Source organism: Lutjanus erythropterus, chromosome 23 (genome assembly GCF_056507025.1).
Source record: "Lutjanus erythropterus isolate fLutEry1 chromosome 23, fLutEry1.hap2, whole genome shotgun sequence".
Classification (NCBI taxonomy): domain Eukaryota; kingdom Metazoa; phylum Chordata; class Actinopteri; order Lutjaniformes; family Lutjanidae; genus Lutjanus; species Lutjanus erythropterus.
Window position 1 is genome coordinate 15,294,164 of NC_139339.1, and position 25,157 is coordinate 15,319,320.

Consider the following 25,157-nt stretch of genomic DNA (forward strand, 5'->3'; position numbering starts at 1 on the left):
TTTTTTTTTTATGTGAAGATGAATTCTATGTATTCTGTTCTCATCTTTACCTTATTTTTTACTAATATTGCCAAGGATTTCATTTTTCATCTTAGGCTACATTAATTATGACATCCTATCCCAATTTTTATGCTCATTGGGTCTTTTTTCACATGCACAAAGTTTATTAAATCAAAATAAATTACCACAATGCAAGAAAAGAGTCTAATCTATCGATGTACACATAACTTTGCATAGCACTAGCAGTCTGTTCAAGTTCTACACAAGACTAAGGAGTGGATAATAAATGGTAAAACTCTGAATATGTCAAGCCACTTCTTGAGGCCTAATTTGGACACATTATACCATATTATTGTGAATGATTACCTCAGTCCTTTCTGTTAGTTTCATTTTTTTGCGGTGAATAGTCCATAATTTGCTGTCGTAAATTTTCAGAAAAAAAATCAGTATTCAAATAAAGGCAGGTTTCTAATAAAGGCCTGCATATAATAGAGGTATAATTATCTGTATTACACATGGTAAATTAACTATAATGTACATTTCTACCATAATAATTACATCAGTACAACAGCAGAATCATCTCATATTCACTTTGTTCTTCTTTGTTTCTCTTTTTAGCTATTTGTCATCACTGGTAAGTTATTGTCACTGAATCTCAATACTTCCTGCGTACATTTCAAATGAAAAGCCTACCAGGAATGGGACGCATTATGCCCTATTTACTGCTAGAGGTCTTTTAATGTGAAGCAGCAGTGCAGGAAGTCTTGACCATGATTAAAAAGGGCAGAGAGATAAATGTGAAAATATTTAATGAATGAACTGCATTTACAGAGAAGTAATCTTAAAGCAGCAGAGTGATGGTTATAACATGTTGTACTGAAGTAAATAATGTATATGTACTTTTTACTAAATTTATTAAAACAACAGGGGAACATGGAGGACATTTTGAGGTTGCATTAGCAGTAAAGAGGAGCAAGCTGTTAACTCGATTAAAGCCTGGTTTTGTCTGCAGTTTATTTGAGAATTTACGCTGTCAGTTTACAAAAAATTTGCTGTCTTGTATCTCTCGCATGAGCCTGTGTTAGTCTACCTCGGCCTGGCCCAGTATTAGCTCAGCCCAGCTCTTCCACTGAGGACACTTGTCCCGCTCAGCAAAGGTGGTCTCATTGGACGTCCAGCAACACTGTTCGTGGTTGTACCACATGGCGCTCAGACACACGCCCTCCTTCAGGTCGTTCATCCAATCAGCAGCAATGTCAATCAGGCCAGCCAAAGCACCTGGCAGGAGGAGGAGGGAACCAGGAAAGAAAAGAGGGGCAGAGAGGTGAAGGCAGGAAGGAGAAAAAGAGAAAAAGTGGCAGTGGCAGTTAGCTGGCTAATTATGCAACCAGTTTTTATATGAGCCTGCTACCAATTTAGAACAAGGGAGACCCAGGTCTGTTTAAGTTGGTATATTATAAGAAAATACCAAAATGAAACCTGACAAAGTCCTAATACTAGCTTTTTAATCTGCATCCTTCTAAAATTCAGCACTAATTTCACGGCCAAAGAGCAAGAACTCTTAAGAATTTACCTATAGAAATACACAATGGAAGGTTTTGTAACAACATTACTCTACACTAGACATATCCACATCAAAAGGTTAACACCCCACCGTATAAATTTTGTAACCATGTACTAAAGCAACAGTTGACCACAAAATCAAAAATTCATATTTTTCCTCTGGCCTTTGTAAACTTAATCTTAAAGAAGCTTTCCTACAAAAAAGGCCATTTTTTTTCATTTAGTGGCCACAGAAATGTAAGTCATTTGTGTAGATTATGCTGCTGCTTTGAGGACTGAACTCTGCTGAGGCTCTTGCAGGAGAAAGAAATTGCCTCCGTTTGTGTTTGTGAGCGAGTGGTTAAAAGAGAGCAAAAGAGAGAGACCAGAAAAAAGACTGAGCGTGAGCTGCCTGAGGCAAAGCATGTGAGAGTCACACACGGAGGAGATAACGGCTGTGTGAGTGTACACGTACCTGAAGCCAAGCCAGTGAGCGTCACCACCAGCCACCCGGACCAGGCATCGTACAGGCTCTTTGTGAACTCCCATGCTGACTCCTTTTTCTTACTGTTGATCTACAAACACGCAGAAAACAGACACAACAGTTAGCTGACAACAAATAAATTAAATACACAAATAACACAGACATTAATAAGCTTACGAGAAAATGTCACCAGATGAACAAGTGTTAAATGACTTACACTGGCAGTAATACAAGTAGGTCAAAGGTTTATAAGTACTCCCCAATGATTCAATTCAGTTATCTACTCTAATGGCAAGATTTCTGCTGCTGATTGAGTAAAAATATTGTTTTAAGACCAGGTACGAAAACAATGTTTGACCAAGTGTTCAAATAACAGTCAATTTGTCAGAGTTATCATTTCCAGTTGCCCTGCACTGAACCACTTCTGAAAAGCAGGATGCAAAGTTAATATTTGGATAAAACCGTTGACAGAGAGAGGCTGTATCAGTGACGGGGCATTGTGGGGCAGGAAGCTGACAGTTCATTCTGGTGCACTCATGAGATCTGTACTGAGCATGAAAGTTCATTCTCGACTTTCGTTTTGGCCTTCAGCTGCTGATGAAGACCTTTAGATGTAGCTGAAAACAAGGTAGGTAAGGGGACTTTGTGAAAAAGGAGCATAGACTAGCTCAAATAATCATAATTTTGAGGCACTTTTGACCAAAAATTCTGTTGTATTTTCTGTAGATGAAGTATCGGTTTCTGTTGGTAGGCTGCGCTATCTTCCCCTATTTCTCCATTAAGCCATTCAGGCTAAAACTGCTGATCCTAACCATTCAGTTCTTCTTTTGTGGGACCCAAACAAACTGTTGCTCCACAGGAAGTGTGTGACAGACTACTTCCTGTGCAGCAGAGGATTTTTCGCTGACATCAGCCAATGTGGAACTAGACTTAAGCTGAGCTACGAGTACGAGATACTTATGAGAGCTGAATAAAACTTTGAAGCTTCTATTACAAGCTACATCTGAGTCAGCCCTTTTATATTCTGTCCATATTTTAGACAATGATCTTGTTGGACTGTCTAGGGGTGGGTTTGACTACAAAAGAAGTAGTTTATTGGACGTGTTGTCTGACCTTGATGGAAATCAAACATGACAATCTCAAAGGAAGCCCTGATAAAGCACACTGGCAGCTCAACAATATGTATGTGCCCCTCCCTAACCTAAAGCCCAGCTCAGATCAGAAGATCTGTGAACAAGATGAGTTAAAACTTGCAATTTTTACAGCGTGCTGGTCTGCAGCATTCTGGGAGGCTACTAGTCTACATCAGTGCAACTAGACGAGACACAGCATTGTCTCCATAGCAGTGACTCTAGTATACGTCTATTCTAACTGCTGGCTTTTCAAGCTTTTTCATAGCTCTAGATAATTTGAGTGTCTTACAATATGAAAGAGCACAGCGATAGTGAACAGTTGCTACAGTTGCATTTATAGTATTGATGAAACAGCGAAAACATTAAAGTTGTGTGTGTAGGGAGCGTGTGGTTGAGCAGAGTGAGCAGCAAAGAGTGACGATGAATGTGAGCAGAGCAAAAGCACCTAAGTTCACAGTTTTAGGAGTGAACTGAAAATTCTGAGTTTAGTTTAGTTTTAGTTAATACAGGGACTGTTTGTCTGACAGAAGATTATAGAACTTCATAACAGGTAACACATGTAAACACAACACTTTGTGAAGGCAATGTTAAGGCAAACATATGCACTAACGCCTCCCCATGCTCACCATGTTGGCAATTTTGACCACATTGACACATTTCCTGTATATTTTTATTTTGTGTTTTTTTTTTTACAGTACAGTACAAAAGTCTAGTTTTTATTTATTTATTTTTTTTTTTATAAATTCTAAGTAAGTATAATACTATATAGTTACCTATAATAACCTTGCTTCGCTACAAGCTGACTGGCTGTTGAAACAGATGATGTGCCTTTCATTCTAATACCAGCAACTGGCAACTTGACAAGCTGAGTTGCAGACAACGTCATCAACCAGCTTGAGTCGAGCTGAGATGGGCCAGTTCACACCACTGCAACTTTTCCCTGCCATGCTCTAAAACCCGTCATACAAACCAGCTCGTCTGAAGCACACTGAGACTATAAGGTTTAAAGGCTGCACTGATGGCCACCCTCTGTCTCCTCACCTTCCGGTGCCTCTCGCGGTCCTTGCACTTCTCACGGACCCAGTCGATGGTGTGGAAGTCATCGTAGGTCCCCACACCAGGGATGGGCTCCTCTAGGAAGTCCAGCAGGTGGGTGGAGCTGCTGGGTGCCCCGCCCCCGTTAGACATGGCGTAGTTAGACCCTGAAGAGGAAAGACAAAAACAGAGAGTAATGAGTAGGAATGTAACAATATAACAAATATCCCAATCAAAAAAATGTCTTGATACCTTGATGAATGAATTCACAAAAGTCCTGGTCCAAATCCATACATTATAGCACTAACAGGATTCAACACACTTTATATAAAAATAAAAATGGGAATACATGAGTTTGCCTTGCATTTATTTTTTATTCATCCGGTTTTTGGTAATATTTTAATATAATGTTCAGAACAGTATCTTTTAGTGAACTGTTTAATTCAACAACATGAAAAGCCTTATAAAACAATACGACTCAACACAGTATGCAGGATATTAAAAAGTCTGTTTTTGCCACTGAAACTCTATATGAACAAACACTTCTTTTTCCTCAGAGCCCAAAGACATTTCGCTCTCTGTAACACGGATCAGAAACAAGCTACTTCAAATATTTTGACAACGTTAAAACAAAAAAGAAAAAAGCTTGTGCTGCTCTGCTGTACATCTGAGTATCATATAAATGCTCCTGAAAAGACTACCGCTTGCTGCCAACAGCACATAAGACCTACATCTCCTTGATTATAAAGCTCATCGGAAACACGGCAGAGATAAAACACACAGTCACCACTGAGGCATATAACAGTCTGAAACACAGCAACAGTGAGAAAACCCTGCAAGGCCTGCAGTCCATCACCTCATCTGGAATAGAAAAACATTATGCCAGTGGAGGTTTATCTGCACCGCTCGAACATTTGGATGAGTAAACTTTCTCTCTCGGTTGTAAGGTGCAGATCACTATGTGTAGGTGGATGTGTGTGTTTGCAGATGGTCTCTGAAGAAAAAAGCTTTCAAAAAGTCAATCAGCAACTTTTACTAAAAGCTTTTTCTGTACAAGTCAGTCTAAGTAAATTACATTTTAATTCTATCTAAACCCTGTAACAGACGCCTTGTTAGCTTTTTCCTGGGGAGCCATAAAATCCTGCATCCTGTTATGCGTAAAAAATCTTAACTACTTGGATGACTGGCAGACTCATTAGTGTTGGTCTGATTGTAGACAATGTGATTGCCTATAGGCCCAATAACTCTGTACAGTCAGTTCTGTAATGACTTCAACATGACTATGATCGGTCACGGCACATTTTAATGATATAAAAACAAAGAATACAGAGCAAACGTTGTACACTGCCCTTGAGATGACTGTGCTGAAACTATAAAAAGATTATTTAAGTATGTTTGAGACACTGTTAGTGGTTAGGTCTGGATGAATAGATTCAATAAAAAGGAGGGACAGCAAGATATATTGAGTCACATTAGCACACGCGGTATAACAGTGAGAAGAAGCAGCCGAGGGGCTAATTCTCACTGCCTCTTATCTGGAAAACATCACAAGATTTACACGCCTGCTGCCATTTGGCTTCCTTGGCTGAGGTGGCTGCATGATGTGACATTTCTTCCGTAAAAGAAAGTGAAAACAATAATATTTTATAATAATATTTCTGCTTCAACAATGAGATAATGAAAAATCTTCATAATCTTCTTATTCATCATCCACATAATTCAGTACGAGTGCCATCACGTCAACTTTAAATTGCACTGCCATGTGTTTAATCCAGCACAAAATGTGTGTTAATAAATTAGGGAGAACCCTTCCTCCCACACTTGAGATTGTCACAAAAGCTGAGGCTAATCCTCCTACTTATGAGGACACAAATATGTGAGACTTCTTCATCTGCCACACAAAGGCAGCACAGTGTGAAACAAGGACAAAAGCGAGACAGTGAGCAACAGCTACAGCTTCTGTTCTAGTGTTCAGACAAACAAAGAAAAATATGTGTTAATAGTCAAAATAATTATGCAACACATGTACAAGTACAACTTGTTTCACCTTTTTGTGTACATTCAGCTATGTCAGATTAATTCATATCACAATGAGTGCACTGTGTGTGTCAGCGTCAAAGTAGGGCTGAATCTGATTCTGTCGAATGAAACAAAACAGAGGCTAAATAATGACAAATGGCAAACAGAACTGAACAAAGGAACCATCCAGTCTTACAAATATGGTTAAAATCACTCAGTTAAAAGAAACTACGGCACTGAAAGTATTGGCAGTTAGAGCATCTTTAGTTTCAGTAAACCAGTCCACCTGAAATGGAAATAAACGAGCAGGTCATCATTCTGAGAGTTCAGGAGGCAGAGGATGAGGTGAAATTTTGATGTATGCCAAGCAATAACAGATCAATCACCACAGGAACAAAAGAAAAGAGCTAAAAAAATATTTTGCATTTCACCACATCTTTAACAGGACCTTAACACCAAGTCATAAAGCACTGAAGCACTGCTGGGTGTGGTATCACTGTTGCAGGGTGAGAACTTCAACCAGAACGTCAGTTCAGGAAAACTGAACTGTGGATGGTGCTGAGTTCCTCTTAGACCAGCTGCTATTTAGATTCTTGAAAGACAAATGGAGCAACGCAAGAACTTTTCTTCCCTAAAGAAATGTTTCTTGTGTCAAATCTAAGTTTGTCACTTAAGCAAAATATTCCCTTAAGCTAAGGGGCTCATTTCGGAGCATTGCATAACGCTCCTTTGGTTGTCTCCTTGCCTAAGTGTAGTTAATGCAATAATACAGCACATGTGGGCTTAAGTTTCCATGGCTACACTTCATTCACATCATCATACTTTAAGGTTATTTGACAGCATTACTGTCGGTGTTGGCTAGCTTCTCCAAAATGGACTATAATGAGAATACAAAAGGAAAGCCAAACTGAACAGAAGATGAGAGAAATGTTTGGTTGTTCTCAGAGAGCAGACAAAATCTATGTGACAGATGTGCAGTGAAATGAACCGTAGATGAAGTAATTAAGAAATACGAAAATATTACTGTGACAGCATGAAAGACACAACCAAACATCGACAGGAGTCCACAAAAACTGGTAAGTTTCAGTACAATGACACAGCTAATGTTAATATATGAGACAATTATGTGAAAGTTTGGCACATCGCTCGGTGTCCTGAAAAATGCATTTTGTTGTCTCCTTCTCTTCAATCACCATAAATACGAGTTACATTTGAACACAGCATAAGGACCTAGTTCCCTAAAAACATCCTAAAGAAATTCTCATGGTAGTTTTATACAGCTCTTTTTTCTCTATGCCATCCTTAGATGAAAATTTAAGAGAAACCTTAGCCAAAGTGGTTTTATGCAACCAGGCACTGGATGTTTGACACTTCAACACAAGTCACTTCTCCTGTTGTTATGCATGTAGGACTGAGCTGAATCTACACAAATGTTGTTATATGGTTTACAGTCATTCTCCACTTGCCCTGTCGTTTTATGTAATCATTCATTCATTCAGTGCCACGCGGTCAGTCATACATCAGTCAGGCATGTTGCTGCTGAATTTTCCAGCATCCTGTGAGCAGCAGATGATGTTACTGAGGGTACAAAGCCCTTTCAGTCAGACTTTGATAGATCCCACACTTCAAGTGCTAACTTGACTATTTTCAGATAAAAATAGAGCTTTAAAATTAAATGGAACAACCAAACAACAGTTGGTACTAAGAGTACATAAACAAAATAACTTTCCACCTTGCATGCTACTTTTTGTGATCTGTAGCAACCTGAAACAAACGTACCTCAACATGCTTTCATCTCGTGGGTCTCATATTTCTAAAGATAAAAGATTTGAACGCAGAAATGTGTGCGAGAGTAATGTCAATCGATCGACATACCAGAGTTAAAACTGAAGCAGAAAATCCTGTAGCCATTTGAACAGCAAACATACACATTCCAGGCCACAATACACATTTCCTCCTTACATTTTTAATCTCCTGAGGCAAACTACAACTGGGGCAGGGTCATGATTCTCAAACAAAGCCTCATTCATAGCTGGTAAATCTCTGTAATCAGCCATTAAACATAAAAAAAAATCTTAGATGGCTATAACCAGGGTCATAAAATATCATAAAATGGCATCAAAGCATCTGCATCCTTTACCACCATTACTACATATCAACTGCAATAAAAATACCAAGGTATTACCATATACTGTATGAACTCCACAACTTAATGCACCAAAAGTTCAAATGCTTTGTATCAAATTGCATACATCTCACTTTTCATAAAGCTCTTGCACACTGGCAACATTTTTATCCCCGAGACATAAGCAGAAGATGAAGCCTGTTTCCCAAAATTTCCCACATCATCACTGTGGGCCATGACAGAGCCTTTGAAAGTGCAGCTTATTAACTCATATCATCGCCTTTGATGTTTGATGGGATGTGGGAGAGGAGAAAACCCTGTGGTGAGAATTTGTGTAAGACGCAGGGACAAGATGGCCAAGCGCAGCTTTCATCTGACCAGCTGATACATATCAAGTCCGCAGAGGAGAAAAGAGAAAAGAGAAGTGAGCGTGTAAGCTGTAGTAAAGCCAGCAGCAGTCAGAGTGTCAGGCTTGGCAAGGAAACCGACACCATCATTCTCCATTTTGATTTCAGAGTGACGGCCACAGTCTGGACTGTCCAGGGGATAGTGAAAGTGTGTGTGTGTGTAAGTGAAGGGGAGGTGGGATGACGATGACTCAGTTGTTGACTCAACAAAAGCAGTCAGATACAGAGGTTTGAGATATTAGCTGTTTTAAAGGAAATTTCTACATGCTATATAATAAACTTTCCTCTGAGTCATCAATATGTACATCTGTATAGTAAGCACAAGAGAGTGAGAGTGCCCAAAGGTGCAATATGTTAGAATTGGCCACCCACTGAAGTCATACTCCAAACAAACAAGAGGCAGCAGACCAGAGTAACCACTAACTGCTGCCAACTGTAGCTGTCATTAGCTAGTAAGTCCAATTAGCCGTGCAGCTAATGATCTGAAACACCAGGAAGCATTTTCCCCCCAGGATGGTGTAGCCATGACTCAACCTATTCTCCCACTGATTGGCTTACCCTGACATTCTTACCCTAGCCCTACCCAGTCTCACTCCTCATGCCTAAACCTCAGAACCCAAACCAATGATGGCAACAAGTACTAACCATCTAACATCAGAGTAGGCAAACTGGGAGTGTAGTTGTTCAGAACACTAGAACAGGGGCTTTGGAGGAGGAGGTTTTCAGTCCCTGGGCAGGGGGGACCCAGCAGGGAATGCTGGTGGGAAGCTGCACCAAAATGGGCACCAGAGTTGCAGCCAGGCAGACAGGCAACTGAACCAGGTTCATCAGCCTCTCAGTGAGCACGGCAAGACCAGGACTTAACACTTTCTGGGCTTTTTTTTAATGTTTCAAAATAAAATCTTTACATATTGTACCTTGAAATAAAGCATGACCTACAACCCTAAAGAAATGTGCAGCATGTCTGTTGAGGAAATAATTGGCCTATTTCAGCCACCAGGAGTCGGTTTCAGTTGAAAATTTTGTTGCCAGTAGAAACCACTACAGGCACAGTTCAACAGCAGTTGCAGTGTAACTTACATTAGGCTTTTCTCAACACAGGGTAAGCAACGTTCCAACTCATATCCTTGGGAATCCAAACTCCAAAGAACTGGAAGCTAAATTTGCATTTTGGACCACAGACTTCTTGCAAGCATCACCAGTTCAACCAGGCTCCAGTAATTGCACTTCGACAACTCAAAGCTCACTTCAGTAGCTTTTCAGACCTTTCAAAAGCAATTTTGCTGCAACAAAAACTAAATTCAGTAACAGTTCCACTGTTAAATTACCAGTTGGCTCTCTGAGGTTAGATGAGGAAGATGACCATCAGGCCAGCTCCAGAATGACCAACCAGGGCAAATTTTCCTGCAAGAAGGTCTTTATGGAGAAAATGTTCCAGGCAGAATTTCTAGCGTTCTGAGCCAAGACAAATAGGGTCACAAAAAAAAACTCAGTATGGTATGGTATATTGATTTCTTAAAAGGCTGTTCAAACCACCTGTTGAATGTGATGGTGATTGGTAATGACTTTGCAGTCCATCTTGCTGCACCTTTAGGCTTTATTTACTTATTTGGAAATCACTACCCAGGTTATAATGAACTTCTCTTTGTCAATGTCTGACAATTGACAACATAAGATGAAACTACACTGAACAAATCTCAACCTGACATTAAGTTATCTAATTTTGACGCATTAGACAAAAATACACCAACAATCAACAATCATCGCCCACTCCCGTTTACTTTTTTCCTGTCCCCTCTAAGGTTGTCAAAGCGTTGATATTTCAAAACTCTTTCAATACCACATTTAAAAAAACACTATATCCATTAATTATAGTATTGAAAGTAGTGAAGTTACAAAAAACACGATCATGATTCATGACTCAGGACCTCAGTTCAGTCTTTTTTGTCCCGCTGGAAATTTGGCTTTCAGCAGCAAAACCAGACTGTATTCAGTGACTTCTCCTGTAGCAGCACTGTGTACAGGGTGTTAATTAAAAAAAAACCCTACTATATGTCCTGTTTTCTTTTTTGCTGAAAAAAGGCTTCTAGTATCGTATTTTTATACATGCTTTTCCTTACAAAAGTCTGAAAATAACAGGCTGAGCAAAAATGCTCTAGAAAATTCAGGACAGATGCATTAAATGAAGACAAAGAATGCTAAATATCAATGAGTCAGTGGGATTACTGTCCCTCACGGGCCGCTGTGGATGATTCATGAAAACCAAGAGAATATTCACTAACAAGTGCAAAAAATAAGCCAGCTTTACACATATAGTAGTGGCACAAACAAACAAAAAATATGGTACAAATAATTTCAAATAAGAGACCTCTGAAAAGTCTGCTGTCAGTGCCAAGCAATGAAAAATAGTTACACAAATAGAGCTGGGCGATATTGCTGAAAAAATGATCGCAATAAAATGCTTTGTTTCAATTAATATGAATAATAACTGATAGTTTTTAATTACCTATTTTTAATAAATACCAGGTGGAAAATGAACTGAACCACTTTATTTTCAATTTAACTGCTTTACTTTAATTTAACCACTTTATTTATCAAGGCTCACTAGTTAAAGACTTAATAGACCTGCATTTAAGGCAGACAATTTTCTTATTGCTATCAATGAAGAGTCTATTGTCGATACATGTCACTATTATTTTATTGCTCAGCCCTACCAACAAATCTTGGTACTACAAAATGAGTGCTTTATCATTCACAGCAAATGTAGAATTTCATTGTGTCTACAAATGCTGATGAATACGGCAAAAAAAATGACACAGAGAAAAAAAAACGTTGAATGACAAAAGCTCAGCAGTATCAGTCTCAGAAGAGAACAGACCATGAATACAAGACTGCGGCTCTCCACTGCAGTAAACTGTAAAATGTCTGAAACAGAGTGGATGTTGCTTAATTAAGAGGGAACATTTTCAACTTCCAGGAAGAGAACGGAGAATTTGACTGATGAGATAAATCACACAAACCCCTCCTGATGCTGCTGCACTGCTGGCACCCATCAGTCGAATCCGGAGCACGGAGCCAAGTGAGGGTGACGCCACGGAAAACAGAATCCGACTGGGACTGCGTATGAGCACATCAGCAGCATCACCCTCCAACGGTTCAGTGGGCACGCGGACAAAAGACAGACGCGCACACATAAAATAAGGCTTCAGTTTCTTTCTCCTGTGAATAAGAACAGTGACACAGCGATCCTGTTCTGTCTGCATCAGGGCTAAAAGCCGCATCAGTGCACACACAGGCATGCTGACTGTCAGTAATGCCACTTCTCTAAACCACTTCTCAGTGTCTGACATGGCCTTCTTGTGTTACTATGATCAGTGAGGTGGGAAACGACCATCAGACAGCAGCTTGTTCTGAGGTTTCATTGTCTTCAGTCTTCACCATCTCTACATTCCCTTCCCTTCCTCTACTACTGTTGAGCAGATCAGGTCAGAGAGGTTTAGAGGCAGCCGGGGTCAGCTGGGTTGGAGTAGGGTTAGTCTGCTCAGCCATCATGTGACCAACATTGTAAACTGGCCCCGACAGCCTCCTTAAAGCCAGAAGAGCCAGCCTGATAAACAGACTGCTGGAATCCTTGGAGTCGCATGAAAAAGCTGATGAATACATGGATAAAAGTCCAAACAGCTTGAGAACTCAAACCACCCTTTTACACAACTTTTCTTTGTGTGTTTAGATATGACATGATAGTTATAGATAGTTGAGAAAAGGCCTAAGGGTTTACGGTGAATGTCCTTAAACTGACCCATTAATTATATTCTATTTTGTATATCCAGTTTCACCCAGTCGGGCAGGTCAAGAGACAAAGCAGCCATAATTTAAAGAAACAATGGGCACATTAGTCCACTTTCCACCTTCTCTTCCTCTCCCTCTGTCTCCTTCAGACGCACATACAGGCTACAGCGGAACTGTGCATCCTCGCATCGGTGTCACTCATGCTACTGTTGCTTTGTCAGTCTGTGTTCAGCTCGTGTTGAAGCTGCTGTCCCTCTCGGTCAAAGAGACGGTGGTCTGAGAGTTGACTGGGAGAAATAAGTCTAAGGCTGCAGCACCAGTTGTATCTTTCTCTGTCAGAGACACAGAGAGGGAGAAGCAGGCAGGTGTAGAGCACAGGGACCCACCTAGCAGCAACTTCAGCGCAAGCTTGACACAGATCAACAAACCACCAGCCGCACAAGCAACAGCAAGGCAGCCAGCACAAAAATTCAGGAATATGATCTAATGATATACAGTCTTTACAAATGTATGATTCAACTTTTCCCATGGCCTAGTGTTAAGAAGTTAACAAAAATATTAATATAATAATATGTAATATTGAACTATAATACTTGTAGAATCACAACACTTAAGAATGTCCATGTATTACTGGTGTAGTCGAATACTAATTTTGCCAGTCAAATACCTCCACAATTAATGATGCTTTGAAACATTCAGTACAATCCTACAATACATGCAACCTTATTATCATAATCAAACTGTGCTGGTTTTACAAGATGTCATCTGTCCCACTATCCGCCTTGTTGAATTACAATATCCGACTATTAGTGCAGGGAGAGGGGGCTGCAGCCCTGGCTGGTGGCAGACAGCTGCGTAACATCTTAGTAATAACAGTTAACTACTGTTGTGCATTAATAAAATATTAATAAACAGTTTAACAGACTAGTTTTTCTAGTGACAACTAGCAAGGGTAGCAACGTTAAGTCACTTGGTTGACTAATCGTGCACACCCCTTGTGAAAGGCTACCAAAATAGAAAGAGAGGGACAGATGTAAATAATTCATGAAACAATTAATTCAAAAGTTGTGAGAGAATCACAAACAGGATAGAAAACTATGAACCTGTGCATGCGCAAGTAGAGAGGAAATAAAATCTTGGATGTAGGGACATCCCTTTGCACAAAGTGGATGCATGCAGGCAGCAGCAGATCTGTCCTAAACTCACTAGGGGCCTTTTGTCTCTGCTCGCTCACCGTAAAAATCTAACAAGGCCTGGAGGAAATAGTGCGCACATGCGTACACACACACACAACTGAACAGAAAGCTCCCTACAGGGCTACACAATAGAGACAAACAAGGCTCCGGCATAAGAAGTCAAATTTGTTGTGATAATTTTGCATAATTTGACTATGCGCCTTCACCCTGAGGAGCCCCGTTATGAATGATGGGATGTGATGTGACGTCCTGAATGTGGCCAACAGGTGTCCTCACTTCAGCAACACACAGCCTAGATCTGTGAATATCCAATTCACATACTGTATAGCCAAAGCCTGACTGTGCCTCTGTAAGGGGAAATTAAAATGGATGCCCATGATGCTGCTGCCGCCTTTAGTTGCCGCTGCTGCTGCCTACAGGCCCGAGCACAAGCCTTCACACTGAATCAACCCTCTCTTTATCTTATTATCTGTGGCTGACATGCACACACTGATGGTTAATCATCAACAGAGCTGACAGAGGTGAATGGTGAAATAGCTGTTTTGCTCCCACAGAAACATGCAACATTACTTCTGATCCACACCGGCACTCCATGATTTCTATGCCTCAGCAGCAGCAGATGAGGCAGCGTTTGTTTTAAACCTGCCATATGGTTACATGGACTCACTGTAGGAGAAGAAGCAGGAGGAGGACGGCCTCTGTCATCCTGGCAGCAATGTGAGGAAAGGAGGGAATCGGAGGGAACTGGGAAAAGAAAAAAAGAAGAGGGGACGTGGCGTACCTCTTTTAGGGATCTCCTGCAGGGGGATGGTGTCCCCTCCCCCGTCGTAGGGCAAATAGGGGTCGGCTGCCGCGTCCTCCTCCTCCATGTTGACAGCTGAGACGAGGCTAGGCTAAAGCTAAAGCTAGGCTTCACTATGCACCGCTTGCTGCGTGTGTGTCAGTCGCTGCCATGTTTACCAGAGGAAGACTGCGTGAGTGAGAGAGTGTGTGTGAGTGCATCGTCTCCCTCCCCCTCCCCTTTTCTTTCTCTCTCTCCACTGCAGCAGCTGACTGTTAGAGTTGATGATGTCACCACACACACACACACACATACACACACACTCAGAGGGAAAGACGATCACACCAGGCCGGTCAGCCTTGCCTGCTTGGTTGCTAGGGGAGATCAGTGAGCCCTGCCTGTATGGCAGAGACCAAGGTGCCGGGTCACAGGGGTGGGTGTGTGTGTGTGTGTGTGTGTGTGTGTGTGTGTATCTGTGAGCTCTGAAAAGGAATATTCCATTCTGAGCAAGTGCAGAGGGGCTGAAGCAAAGATAAATGGAAGTTTTAACATCTTAGTGGTGGTGGAGGAAGTATTCAGATCCTTTACTGAAGTACAGTAAGTACTAATAATACACTGTAAAAGTAATCTAGTACAAGTCCTGCATTGAAAATATTACTTAAAATCCCCAATTCTACAAAAAAGCTGTGATACTGTAAAACGTAACAAAAAACATAATACAAGAATTTAAAGTCCTTTTTGACCTATATTCAATTGAATACCGAACAAAGATAAGACATTTAATGTTAAAACCGAGCAAAATCAATGTTTTTTGTAAATATCAAGGCTAAATACTAAAGATAGCCCGATTGCATGGGGCAAGTAAAATGCCACTTTGGGCAAGCTAGCAACTCCCTTGCCCGATCAAGCAACTATCATAAAAAAAGTCAAACATATAATTTTTTCGAGAGCTGACGATGGAAGTATCTCCTTTCTTCTCCTCTCTGTTGAGAGGTGCACATGTGCAGTACCAATCAGGCACTTGTGAAAAAATGGTGGCACGTAAAGACAACGTTTATGAGCTGAATTATCCTGAAAACAGGAGTTTAGGTGGGTGGCATTAGTGGATGTGGGCCAGACTTTAACTATGCGATGAACAGTTTGGTGCAATTCTGAAAGCATGGCAGAAAACAGGGTAATTTGCCATAGAAATGTAAATTTTCTGAAAAATATCGCTTAAGTGCCATACCCACAGCTGGCATCTCACAAGCATTGCCCTTACATACGTGCAGAATGTGTCTTGGCATCGTCTTGCTGAAATAAACAGCGACATCACTGTAAAAGATGTCTGAATGGCAGCACATGTTGCTCCAAAACCTGTATGCACCTTTCAGCTTCAATGGTGCTTTCAGAGATGTGACAGTTACATGGGAACTAACACATCCCCATACCATCACAGGCACTTAAAGTCACAGCAATCCCTTGCCTCACATTAACTTCCAAAAAATGATCCATCTGACCCCCAGCCACTGAAGCATATATATTTCAAATTTGGTTAAAAGAAAGCACTCCCGACTCCGGAGGCAAGGTACTTTTCATATTCATACATTAAATGAAAGGAAGCTTTGTGATTGCACAAACAAGAAATAACTTATATACCCATGGGAGTTATTTGCTAATTCGCCTTGTTATTTTGGTTAGTTTTGAACAAATTCCACTGCAACTGTTGCCTTACCTCTAGTTTGCAAAGAGAAACTGAAAATAATATTGTTTCAGAATTATAAAAGGGAACACACAAAAAGTGGGTCCAATGTCAGACACAGTCGCATGTTATAGTCTCGTGTTCACTCTGCAGGAAGGATATGAAACATGTGAGATAACATCTGGACATCTCATAACTGAGTTTAATGTACAGGAACCCCCACCCGTATTTTTCGCCCTTTACACCAGTCTGAACTGAGGTGGAGTTCATGGGAAAAATACAAAAGGACCACACAGTCACTGTACGTCCAGGCAGAAGGTGTTTTGTACACTTGGTGTAATCATGTGTTATTATTTGAAACAATGCAGGTCCTTCATGCCTGAACAATGGGAGCCTGACAGTTCACACGCCATAATTTTGTCATCACTATAATATAAAAACAGTCTGTTAGACCTCTATGACCTCTTACCTTTTAGTAGGGCTCCTGTTGCTAGGCAATGGCACAGGTGATATCAGCCATAGTTTGTTACCTCCCCGCTCAACAAGTCCCGGTCAGGACAAAGCAAGTCAAAGCAACAGAACAACAACATGAAGTTTGAAGAATTTCCAGAGTCTCTGTAATCCAGTGAGTTAAAAGAAAGGAAAGTAAATCCTTTTCAGCTCAAGGAGCCACACTTTTCAACACACTCCTCCATCTGTCTCCTTTACGTCTGCTAAAAGAACAAAAAGTTTCAGCCACAACTTCCATGGGGCTGCAGAGTGAGCCGGCCCCCTGCTCACACTGCAGTCACAGCCCAGAGGAGGGCTTTGAAAGTTTCCCTATGAACCCACCCACTCTTAACTACGTAAAAATAGTACAGGGAGGCAGAGAGAGGCACCAAACCAACTTCAAGGAAGAGCAGAGTTCCTGAAATGCAAGCTCACACCGGCCGGCAGCCAAACCAGTTCATGGGAATGTCGCTGCACGGCTGGATGTCACTCACAAATCAAGACTGGACTGGGAGGTAGAAATCTGGCATGTACAATAGTTATTATGATATATGACTAGGCTCCACCTATTACAGTTTGATCTGAAATGTTAAATATGTAAGACTGTAAACAGGCCAGGTTGGTGGAATAGATGCCTTTGTTATAGCCTAGTTGGTGTAAAACTGGTTATCGGATTTTTCAACATTTTGATACGTTACAAGTAAATCTCCAAATTATGACTGGTGCTGAAACACAGAACTAAAGAGTTATGAAACTGTTTTGAGTTCGTAAAAAGGATCTGAAAAATCGAGCTAAAGATTTGTATCATAAAATAGGCTTGGACAGTATCAGGGTATTATGGTATATCAGGGTATTAAGAAATCCAGAAGGTATGATTTTCAATACTGTGATTGTGACTAAAGTTATCTGAAACATAGAGGTTTGAACTGTTTTTTTTTTTAATGATGGGAAATGAAACAAAAAACTTAACTAATTACAATAGCAAACAGTCAAATTATTTGGAGGAAGAAAAGAAACTCCTACCTAACTAAGAGGGAACATTAAATATGATTCATGGAATCATGAAAATATAACATATAACTATTTTAAGACTACAAAAGCAGCTCATTAGCCACATGATACACCCGTAAATAATCTCTGTTCAGCCAAATTTTGTGTTGATATCTGCAGCAAGAAGTGTCATTGGGCTGTCAGGAATGAATGAAGGTATGCAAAAATAGATAGCATCCAAGCCTACCATAATGAGAAATGTAATTTTCATTTTGTTAAAAACTGATTTTATGAATTTGGTATTGAAAAAAGTATTGTTCCGAAACCGATATCAAAGTACTGCTACTGGTATCAAAAATGTTGACAGCCACATATTTTGATACCCAGCCCTAGTGTTGTGTATCTGATTGTGTCAACATTTCATAGAAGCTCACCGTCCATTTGTAGCAGCAGGGACAGTACAAGTGGTGGCCGGTTAGAGTTACCCCATGCTTTCACCTTCCAAAGTTAACTGGCCAGAGGTCCAGTTTCAGAGTCAAAGAATAAGAGCCACAGACTGGAGACACTGAAATGTGAGCCAATCCTTCTTACATAAACACACACACAGTACATAAACACAACTTCTAAGACCTCTGTAAGTTAAGTGATATGGCAACAACAACATACAAAACTTATAAATATTGAAAATCCCAATGAAAACGCAGTAACTCCCCTACATCATATGCAACAACCTCCCAGATAATAAACCCTGAAGACTCTGGTTATCCCAAAAATTTTCATCAAGCACCCTGTTTGTCAGTAAATAAAATAAGAAATTGCAATGCAGAAATGCTTAAACTGGATTTAAGGTTATATAGAAACACTGTCCACCAGAGAGCATTGACAAGTTCATTTTTACACTATAAAATATCAAGAAATTTAAGAGATCTGTATAAAAATGTTTACATGAAAAGCACAAATCAACTATCTACCAACTCCCAACTAATATCAGTATCAACCTCTAAACTCCACTATCAGCTGGCCTATAGTAAGTATGCTGTTAATCTAATATGGCCATATTATCTAATGTACTAAAAATGTTCACAAGCAAAGACTAGCATGCTAACTTGCTAAATGGATTTGCATTTTATACATCTATGTGCTAAACCCATTATCCAATATTTGTTCAATATGCCTGTTAACATGATCTGTGCTTTGAGATGAATGTCAACGTTACCATGTTGAAATATCCGTGTTTGTGTTCAGCTTAAACTTCAAGTGACTACTGACGCTACACCTCCAGGCTACAGATATGTATTAGGGTAAGGAAAAACATGAAGAGGAAGATTTCTTTTAATTTTGCATTTTGAGAACAAAGTCAAAATGACAATGTTGAGAATAAACTTGAATTTTCACTATTAGGTCCAGGCATGAAAAAAAAATAAATAAATAACAGGACCATGTTGCATTTTGAGAATGAAGTCAAAATGTTGAGAATAAAACACCATTTTACTAATTCAACTTTATATTTCAGCTTCATTCGAGACATTTTGACTTTTTGCCCCCTTGACATTTCAACTTTATTCTTAAAATGTAAAATAAATAAGAAATCTTCCTCCTCTAGATCGTGATCTTGTTTTATACAAATCCACGTCTGCATCCTGCTGCACTGTACAGTGAAGTCATCTAGGTGTGTCCTACTGAATAGCCTGGTCACCCACAGTCTCCTTATAAATAATGAATAGGCTGAGTCTAGACTCAAGAGTTGTTATATCACTGCTACGCTTTACTAACCTTAGAAATCATACTGAAGTCACTCTGATACAGATGAAACATCTTTATTTACATGCTACCAGTTGTTACTGTCATTTTTCAAGTTTCAAGACCGTAAATTAAACACTGTAATCTTAGGAACAGTCTCATATGTGACTGTTTTATGTGCCTTTCTTTTGTGGATTAGCACAACCTCCCCACACAAAGGCAACACTGAACACGAGAATGAACTCTTTTTTATCCTCTGAACATTAGATGTTCGCTTTCACAGAAAAGTAATGGTTTTTGTGTCAACCGTAGTGGTACCACATGACTGTAACCAGCAGAAACACATAATGCCTGATTCAGAAGGCTGCGACAGCAAGTTTTGCAACAACCTCTTCAATGCAAAACAGGAAAAGCTGTGGCCAGATATAAACTGAAGAAAGTTGCACCACAGAAAAGGGAGATGACAGATAATAGTAGAATATGTGGCCATTAAAGGCAACTAATCCACTTTTCCAGCTCCACTTTTTAATATGCCTTTATTTTAAACCCAATCTACAACCCCAAAACTCAAAACTGACTCAAATGAAGCCAATTAATCCCAAGTATCCATCTTAAACAGAGACAAACACCTAATACAGAGTGTGAACAGAAATAGTGTCTTTATCCCATGTATAAACACACTAGTTTGCTCTTCTTTCACACAAAATCAAACATTCTGATTAAATGCAAACCATTCGTACTTAGAGAGCCAAGCTCAACCAAGCCCTTTGACACAACCCCTCAGTGTGCGAGTTTTCTATTTGATCAGCTGCAAGTCAAGCCTCAAGAAAAGGGGTTCAAACAAGAGGGGAGTCAGTATATTTACTCAGACGAGGAAGAACGAACCGGATGCAGCAGCTCAGATGTTGACGGGACACCAGATATACCAGTCAGGGTGCTACACAGAGCTGCTGAATGAATGAGAAACAAGTGACTGCACTGGAATGACAGGTATGACTATAAGTGTAGCCACAGATCTGTCCAACAATGAATGACTCATCATGAAACTCAGCAGAAAATACACTGATACAACACACCCTTTAAAAAGTTCATAATAAATACACTGTATTTTTAATATGCTAAAATCTCACACCGTGCTGCACCTAAGCCCTTCTATATTTAGCCAGCTGATGACGCATTCCTGAATGAAAAAACACACAGAGGCTGTGCCACGTGTCTGTATTATTACTACCACCTATCTGTCACTGCTACATGACAGGAAAAGACCGATCCACGTAAGCCAAGAGACAAAGACGGAGGAGGAGCAATAATCGAGGCCAAAGCACCCATTAAAGTGGCAGTGAGACCGCAATACAAGCTGTGAGAAACAGGAAGCAAGGGTGTTAAACAGGTGAGCAGGTCAAGATGGTGGATGGAGACGGGAGAAACACACAGGAGCAAGCAAAACCACGACGCCATGCAAAAGACAAGTTTGGCTCAAGAACACGGACGGAACAACAATCAAAACAAGACAAGTAAAATGTGGCAGACAACCAAACAAATGACTGCAGGTGAAAAAGCTATTTAAAATAATAAACAAGCTGGGGACCTGAGAAAGCTTTACAAATGGTTATAAAGTTCATTAATGGCTGCAAAATTCATTAACTGATGTCAGGACAATGCAAAGAGGGATTAAAAGGACTTGAATCAATTCCACTTATAAATCAATTCAATAATGAAAAGTGCAAGCAGACTTTAAAATAAACTAACTAAATAAAAATGACATGTATGGATTCTAGACAGAACAAAAAATGGTTAATGAATACCTACAGAGGTTGTGAGCCTAAGTAAGGGTTATAATGAATCTGAATTCACACATAATTCCAAAAACACAGCTTTTAAATGGGAAAATAAAAGGTGTATTTATTTGCTCATTTTTAAAATTATTTTGGTACGATCGGATGATTGGATGAATATATTGGCTGTGGACAATTGTCTCCATCGCCAGTCTGATTTTATGGACTCTTTTCTGTCTAAACCAGCAGCACACACATCTGTGCAAATATATTTGCAGTTGCTGGTTCTTGAGCAAACAATGGCTTGTTTTTATTATACTGCACAACCCTACAGGGCTCAACGAGGATTTCCTACTTGCCCAGGGCAAGTTACGTCAGGATAGACAATTTAGCAACTTATTTGCACAATTGGGCTTGTCATAAAAGAAGAATTAAACGCATACTTTTTTCCCAGACACTCATGAGGAAATGAGCTGTAGCGAGTGTTTCAATGATCCTGAAAACATGTTGAGTTGGGAGGCAAGTAAAAATTGACTTTGGGCAAGTAGTATTGTGACCCACTTGCCTGAACATTAACGTTGAACCGTGCCCTAGAAGTAGTAAAAGTAAGTCTTATTAGTTACTGAGGTCAAATAATTTTGTCATCAGTGGGTTATACAAAAAGGGATTTTGGTAGTTCAAAATCATTCTCATTGTCAACTGAAATATTACTTAATAAATTTATAACCATTTGTGAGACTACTATAGTCAAAAGAAGATTATGATGGCAGCAGGTGTCTGCAGGGTGGGACAAGACGGCATGTGGAGCAGCTGATGGGTGTGGATGGAGATGAGGAGGGGGCAGATGGCAAAGGGACACACACGAGCGGACACACACATCTGATGCGTCTTGACATCAGCAGTGGGGTGACTCACAACCAGAGCAGCAACGTGTCTGACCAACTGTGACCCAGAAGATAAATTTGATTTTGGACTTGAAGACGCAGCATTCAAGGAATCTGATTGGAGGATGAGAGTCGGGGGTTCATCAAAGCCTGGGTCATGACGGGGGAGCTCAAAAGGACCAATCACAAAGCTTGGGGGGGGAGGTATCCCATACTCCCTACCTGGGGAGGCAGCGTCCCCATCCAGCAGGTTGTCGTCCTCAGTGGTGTGGAAGTCCATGATGACGCCGGCTCCATCCAGCAGCTCCTCGTCGCTGCTGGCGCTGGCGATGCTGTTGTAGCTGTTCCTGCAGTAGCCTCTGTGGTACAGCTGCTCCGACTCCATTTAGCAACGCGCCCGTGCCCTGGATGATAAGGAGGGAGGGAAGGAAGGAGGGGGAGTGGTGGAGATATACACACCGTGTTTGTGAGGATGCTAGGTTATCTACAGAGTATGCAAGGTGAAGTGAGTCTGTCAGGTACAGAAATGAGAAAGGTGGGTTGTTAACATGCACGAACACAGACAGACATACACACACATTTATAGACCAGCAAAAGTCACACGCTCCACAAAAAAACACAACCAATTACCAGAGCAGCCAACAGTTTCGCACAAACGCCAAAAACCTGAGCTGAAAGATAATCACCTGTCCCATTTATATCAATCCATGACATTTCTGTCCTGTCATATTTGGAGAATGAGAGAACCAGCGCCTTTGCTGAGACACAAATATGTGCAACTACAGTTTCATGGAGCAGATAACATTCGGATAGTCTGATAGAAGCGTGGTAACCGCCGAAACACGTGGTGATGGAGCGGGTGAGATGTGGGAGGAATGAGAAAGAATGGATACAGGTGATCCATTAAAAGATCAGTGTGAGCTGTCAGAGCTCTTTAGTGTATAATCATCTGAAAATAAGAATCGTGTTTTTGTTACCTTTATATCTACAGAGGTCGCCATGTTTCTGCTGTAGCCCTGAACAGACAAACCCAACACTGGCTCTACATACGGCCTTTCCTGCTTTTAACAGCCACCACAGTAAAGCTTCCACGATTAATTGATTATTAATGGACCGTTAAATTAATCACCAACTATTTTGATCATCGATTCATTGTTTTGAGTCCATTTTAGGAAAAAAATATCCAAATTCTCTGATTCAGCTTCTCAAATGTGAATATTTTCAGGGTTCTTTAGTCCTTTAGAAACACAAATGACATCAGATCATCTTCTTTCAAATAATGTGAGCCCACTGGATGGAGGCTTTCCAATTCAAATGTTGAAAACCGATCTGACTGAATGAATGTAGGTGTTCTTAAGTGGAGGTACATTACATTTAGTCATTAACATAGTGGAAAATATGAAGATATAATGTCTTAAAATTTCTCTGATTATGCATTTATGTAATTTAAGGAATATCTGACTTGCTTTTTGGGGGCTCCTTTACAACTGTACATATACAACTATACGCTATAGTCAGGAATTAGTTTTTTCTACTTAATTTTTTCCTTTTAATTTCTTGATTTTCTTTCAGTCAACACTTAGAATTTAAATGCATTTGGCAGTGTTACAATGTATAATGTTCAGTATGCTGCACAGCAGACAGGTTTATTTATAGACAGGGATTAAAATGACACATGGAGATCCTCCCTACAATGCAGGATGATTATGATAATAGTACTACTGCTGCTTGACCAAAGAGAGTAGAGCTGCATCAACACACACTACCTCACCTTTGCTCAAACATCGCCCCCCTGTGGAGAAGGAGGGAACAACACTAGAATCTGTCTCCACAAACGTGACTCAAGCAGCAACAGACGTGACCTAAAACGATCCCCAACAGGCCGAGCAGCACAATGAGTCCCGAAAATTACAGATAACCTGAAGATATTTATAGGAATATCAGCCTCGAGGCATGATGAGTCACAGAGTAATAAAGAAAAAGAGAAGAAGAGAGTTCAGGAGAAAGATAGATATTTAATGTGCCCTGTTGGTGCAGCCTGACTGATCTCCAATAATCCTTTACGGTCTGATAGGTGACTCGTATTCCTCTGTATCTCTGTGAAAAAAAGACCAGGCTTAAAAGATTTCTAAGCTCCCTTCATATCAACCTGAATAGTTTTCATACAGATTTTTTCGTCTTGGTTTTTGTGCTGTGGACTTCCAAAAGTGACATTCACAAAAGGCCACAATAAAAAGGGAAGTGAAGAAAAAGAAAAGTTGGAGTCAGCTCAATTGATTTAGGAAGTGGGTTTCATTAAAAAGTGCTTTTTTAACAAAAAGCGCCTTTTATTCAGTGGTTATGGAAGATTTATAAAAAAGTGATTGCAACGGCAAGAGAAGGTATAAACTGTATTTTCAATATGAGGATCTCAACAAGAGGTGACATTTAAAAGTGAGCGGTGAACCTGACATTTTTCTACTTGTGGAAAAGCCATAAAATCTCTACGTCACCATTCTGTCAGCTAAACTTCTGAGTTTCTTTTACCAGTGACTATGGATAAGAATTGAGAACTGGTCCAAGTTAAGGGAGAAAGTTGGGAGAAAGTTGAAATACTCATTTACAGCCACTGTGTCTCCCTTTGAAATTTCTATTTTGGGCTGGAAAGACTGTCTGTTTGCCCGTTTCACATTAATTAGAGTTTAAATTAATGCTGAATCTTTGCTGAATGAGTAAGTGTCTGTTTATGAGTCACAAGAAATCATTAATAATCTTGTAGAAGATTAGCAGTATGCAAATAGAGTCTGGCAGGCTACATTGGAGTATATAAGTCATAGTTGGTGTCAGTATGTTTTTTGGGGCTCAGTTAAGAGCAAATGGGCAGCAAACACCACACAGGATCATCATTCTACAATCAAAAAATGATTCCCACATTATACATAAACTTTGGGTCTCACAATAGTCTGATCATAGTCCGTCACAGTTTTACATAAAACATACTATAAACAAACTGCTTTTAAAGTATCACTTAATCCTGTTCTGACCAAGATGTGCACTGTGTGGGACTTTTTAGCTGAAAAACAAAATTTCTGGTGGTCAAACTATGTA

At 40.1% G+C, this 25,157-nt stretch overlaps 1 protein-coding gene across 7 annotated transcripts in view; it reads right to left on the bottom strand.

Annotated features, from left to right (window-relative positions):
* clcn3 (Cl-/H+ antiporter 3) overlaps positions 1–25,157 on the bottom strand; it is a 45,598-nt gene that overhangs the window by 12,352 nt on the left and 8,089 nt on the right. For 3 of the 7 annotated variants that reach the window (XM_084711560.1, XM_084711562.1, XM_084711563.1), the window contains exons 2-5: positions 22,293–22,474; positions 4,201–4,361; positions 2,018–2,117; positions 1,091–1,278 (exon numbers count right to left, since the gene is read on the bottom strand). In XM_084711560.1, coding sequence (XP_084567686.1) covers positions 1,091–1,278; positions 2,018–2,117; positions 4,201–4,361; positions 22,293–22,455 — 612 coding nt within the window. In that variant the 5' untranslated portion in view covers positions 22,456–22,474. The other 4 variants (XM_084711561.1, XM_084711566.1, XM_084711565.1 and 1 more) reach the window with 4 other exon arrangements.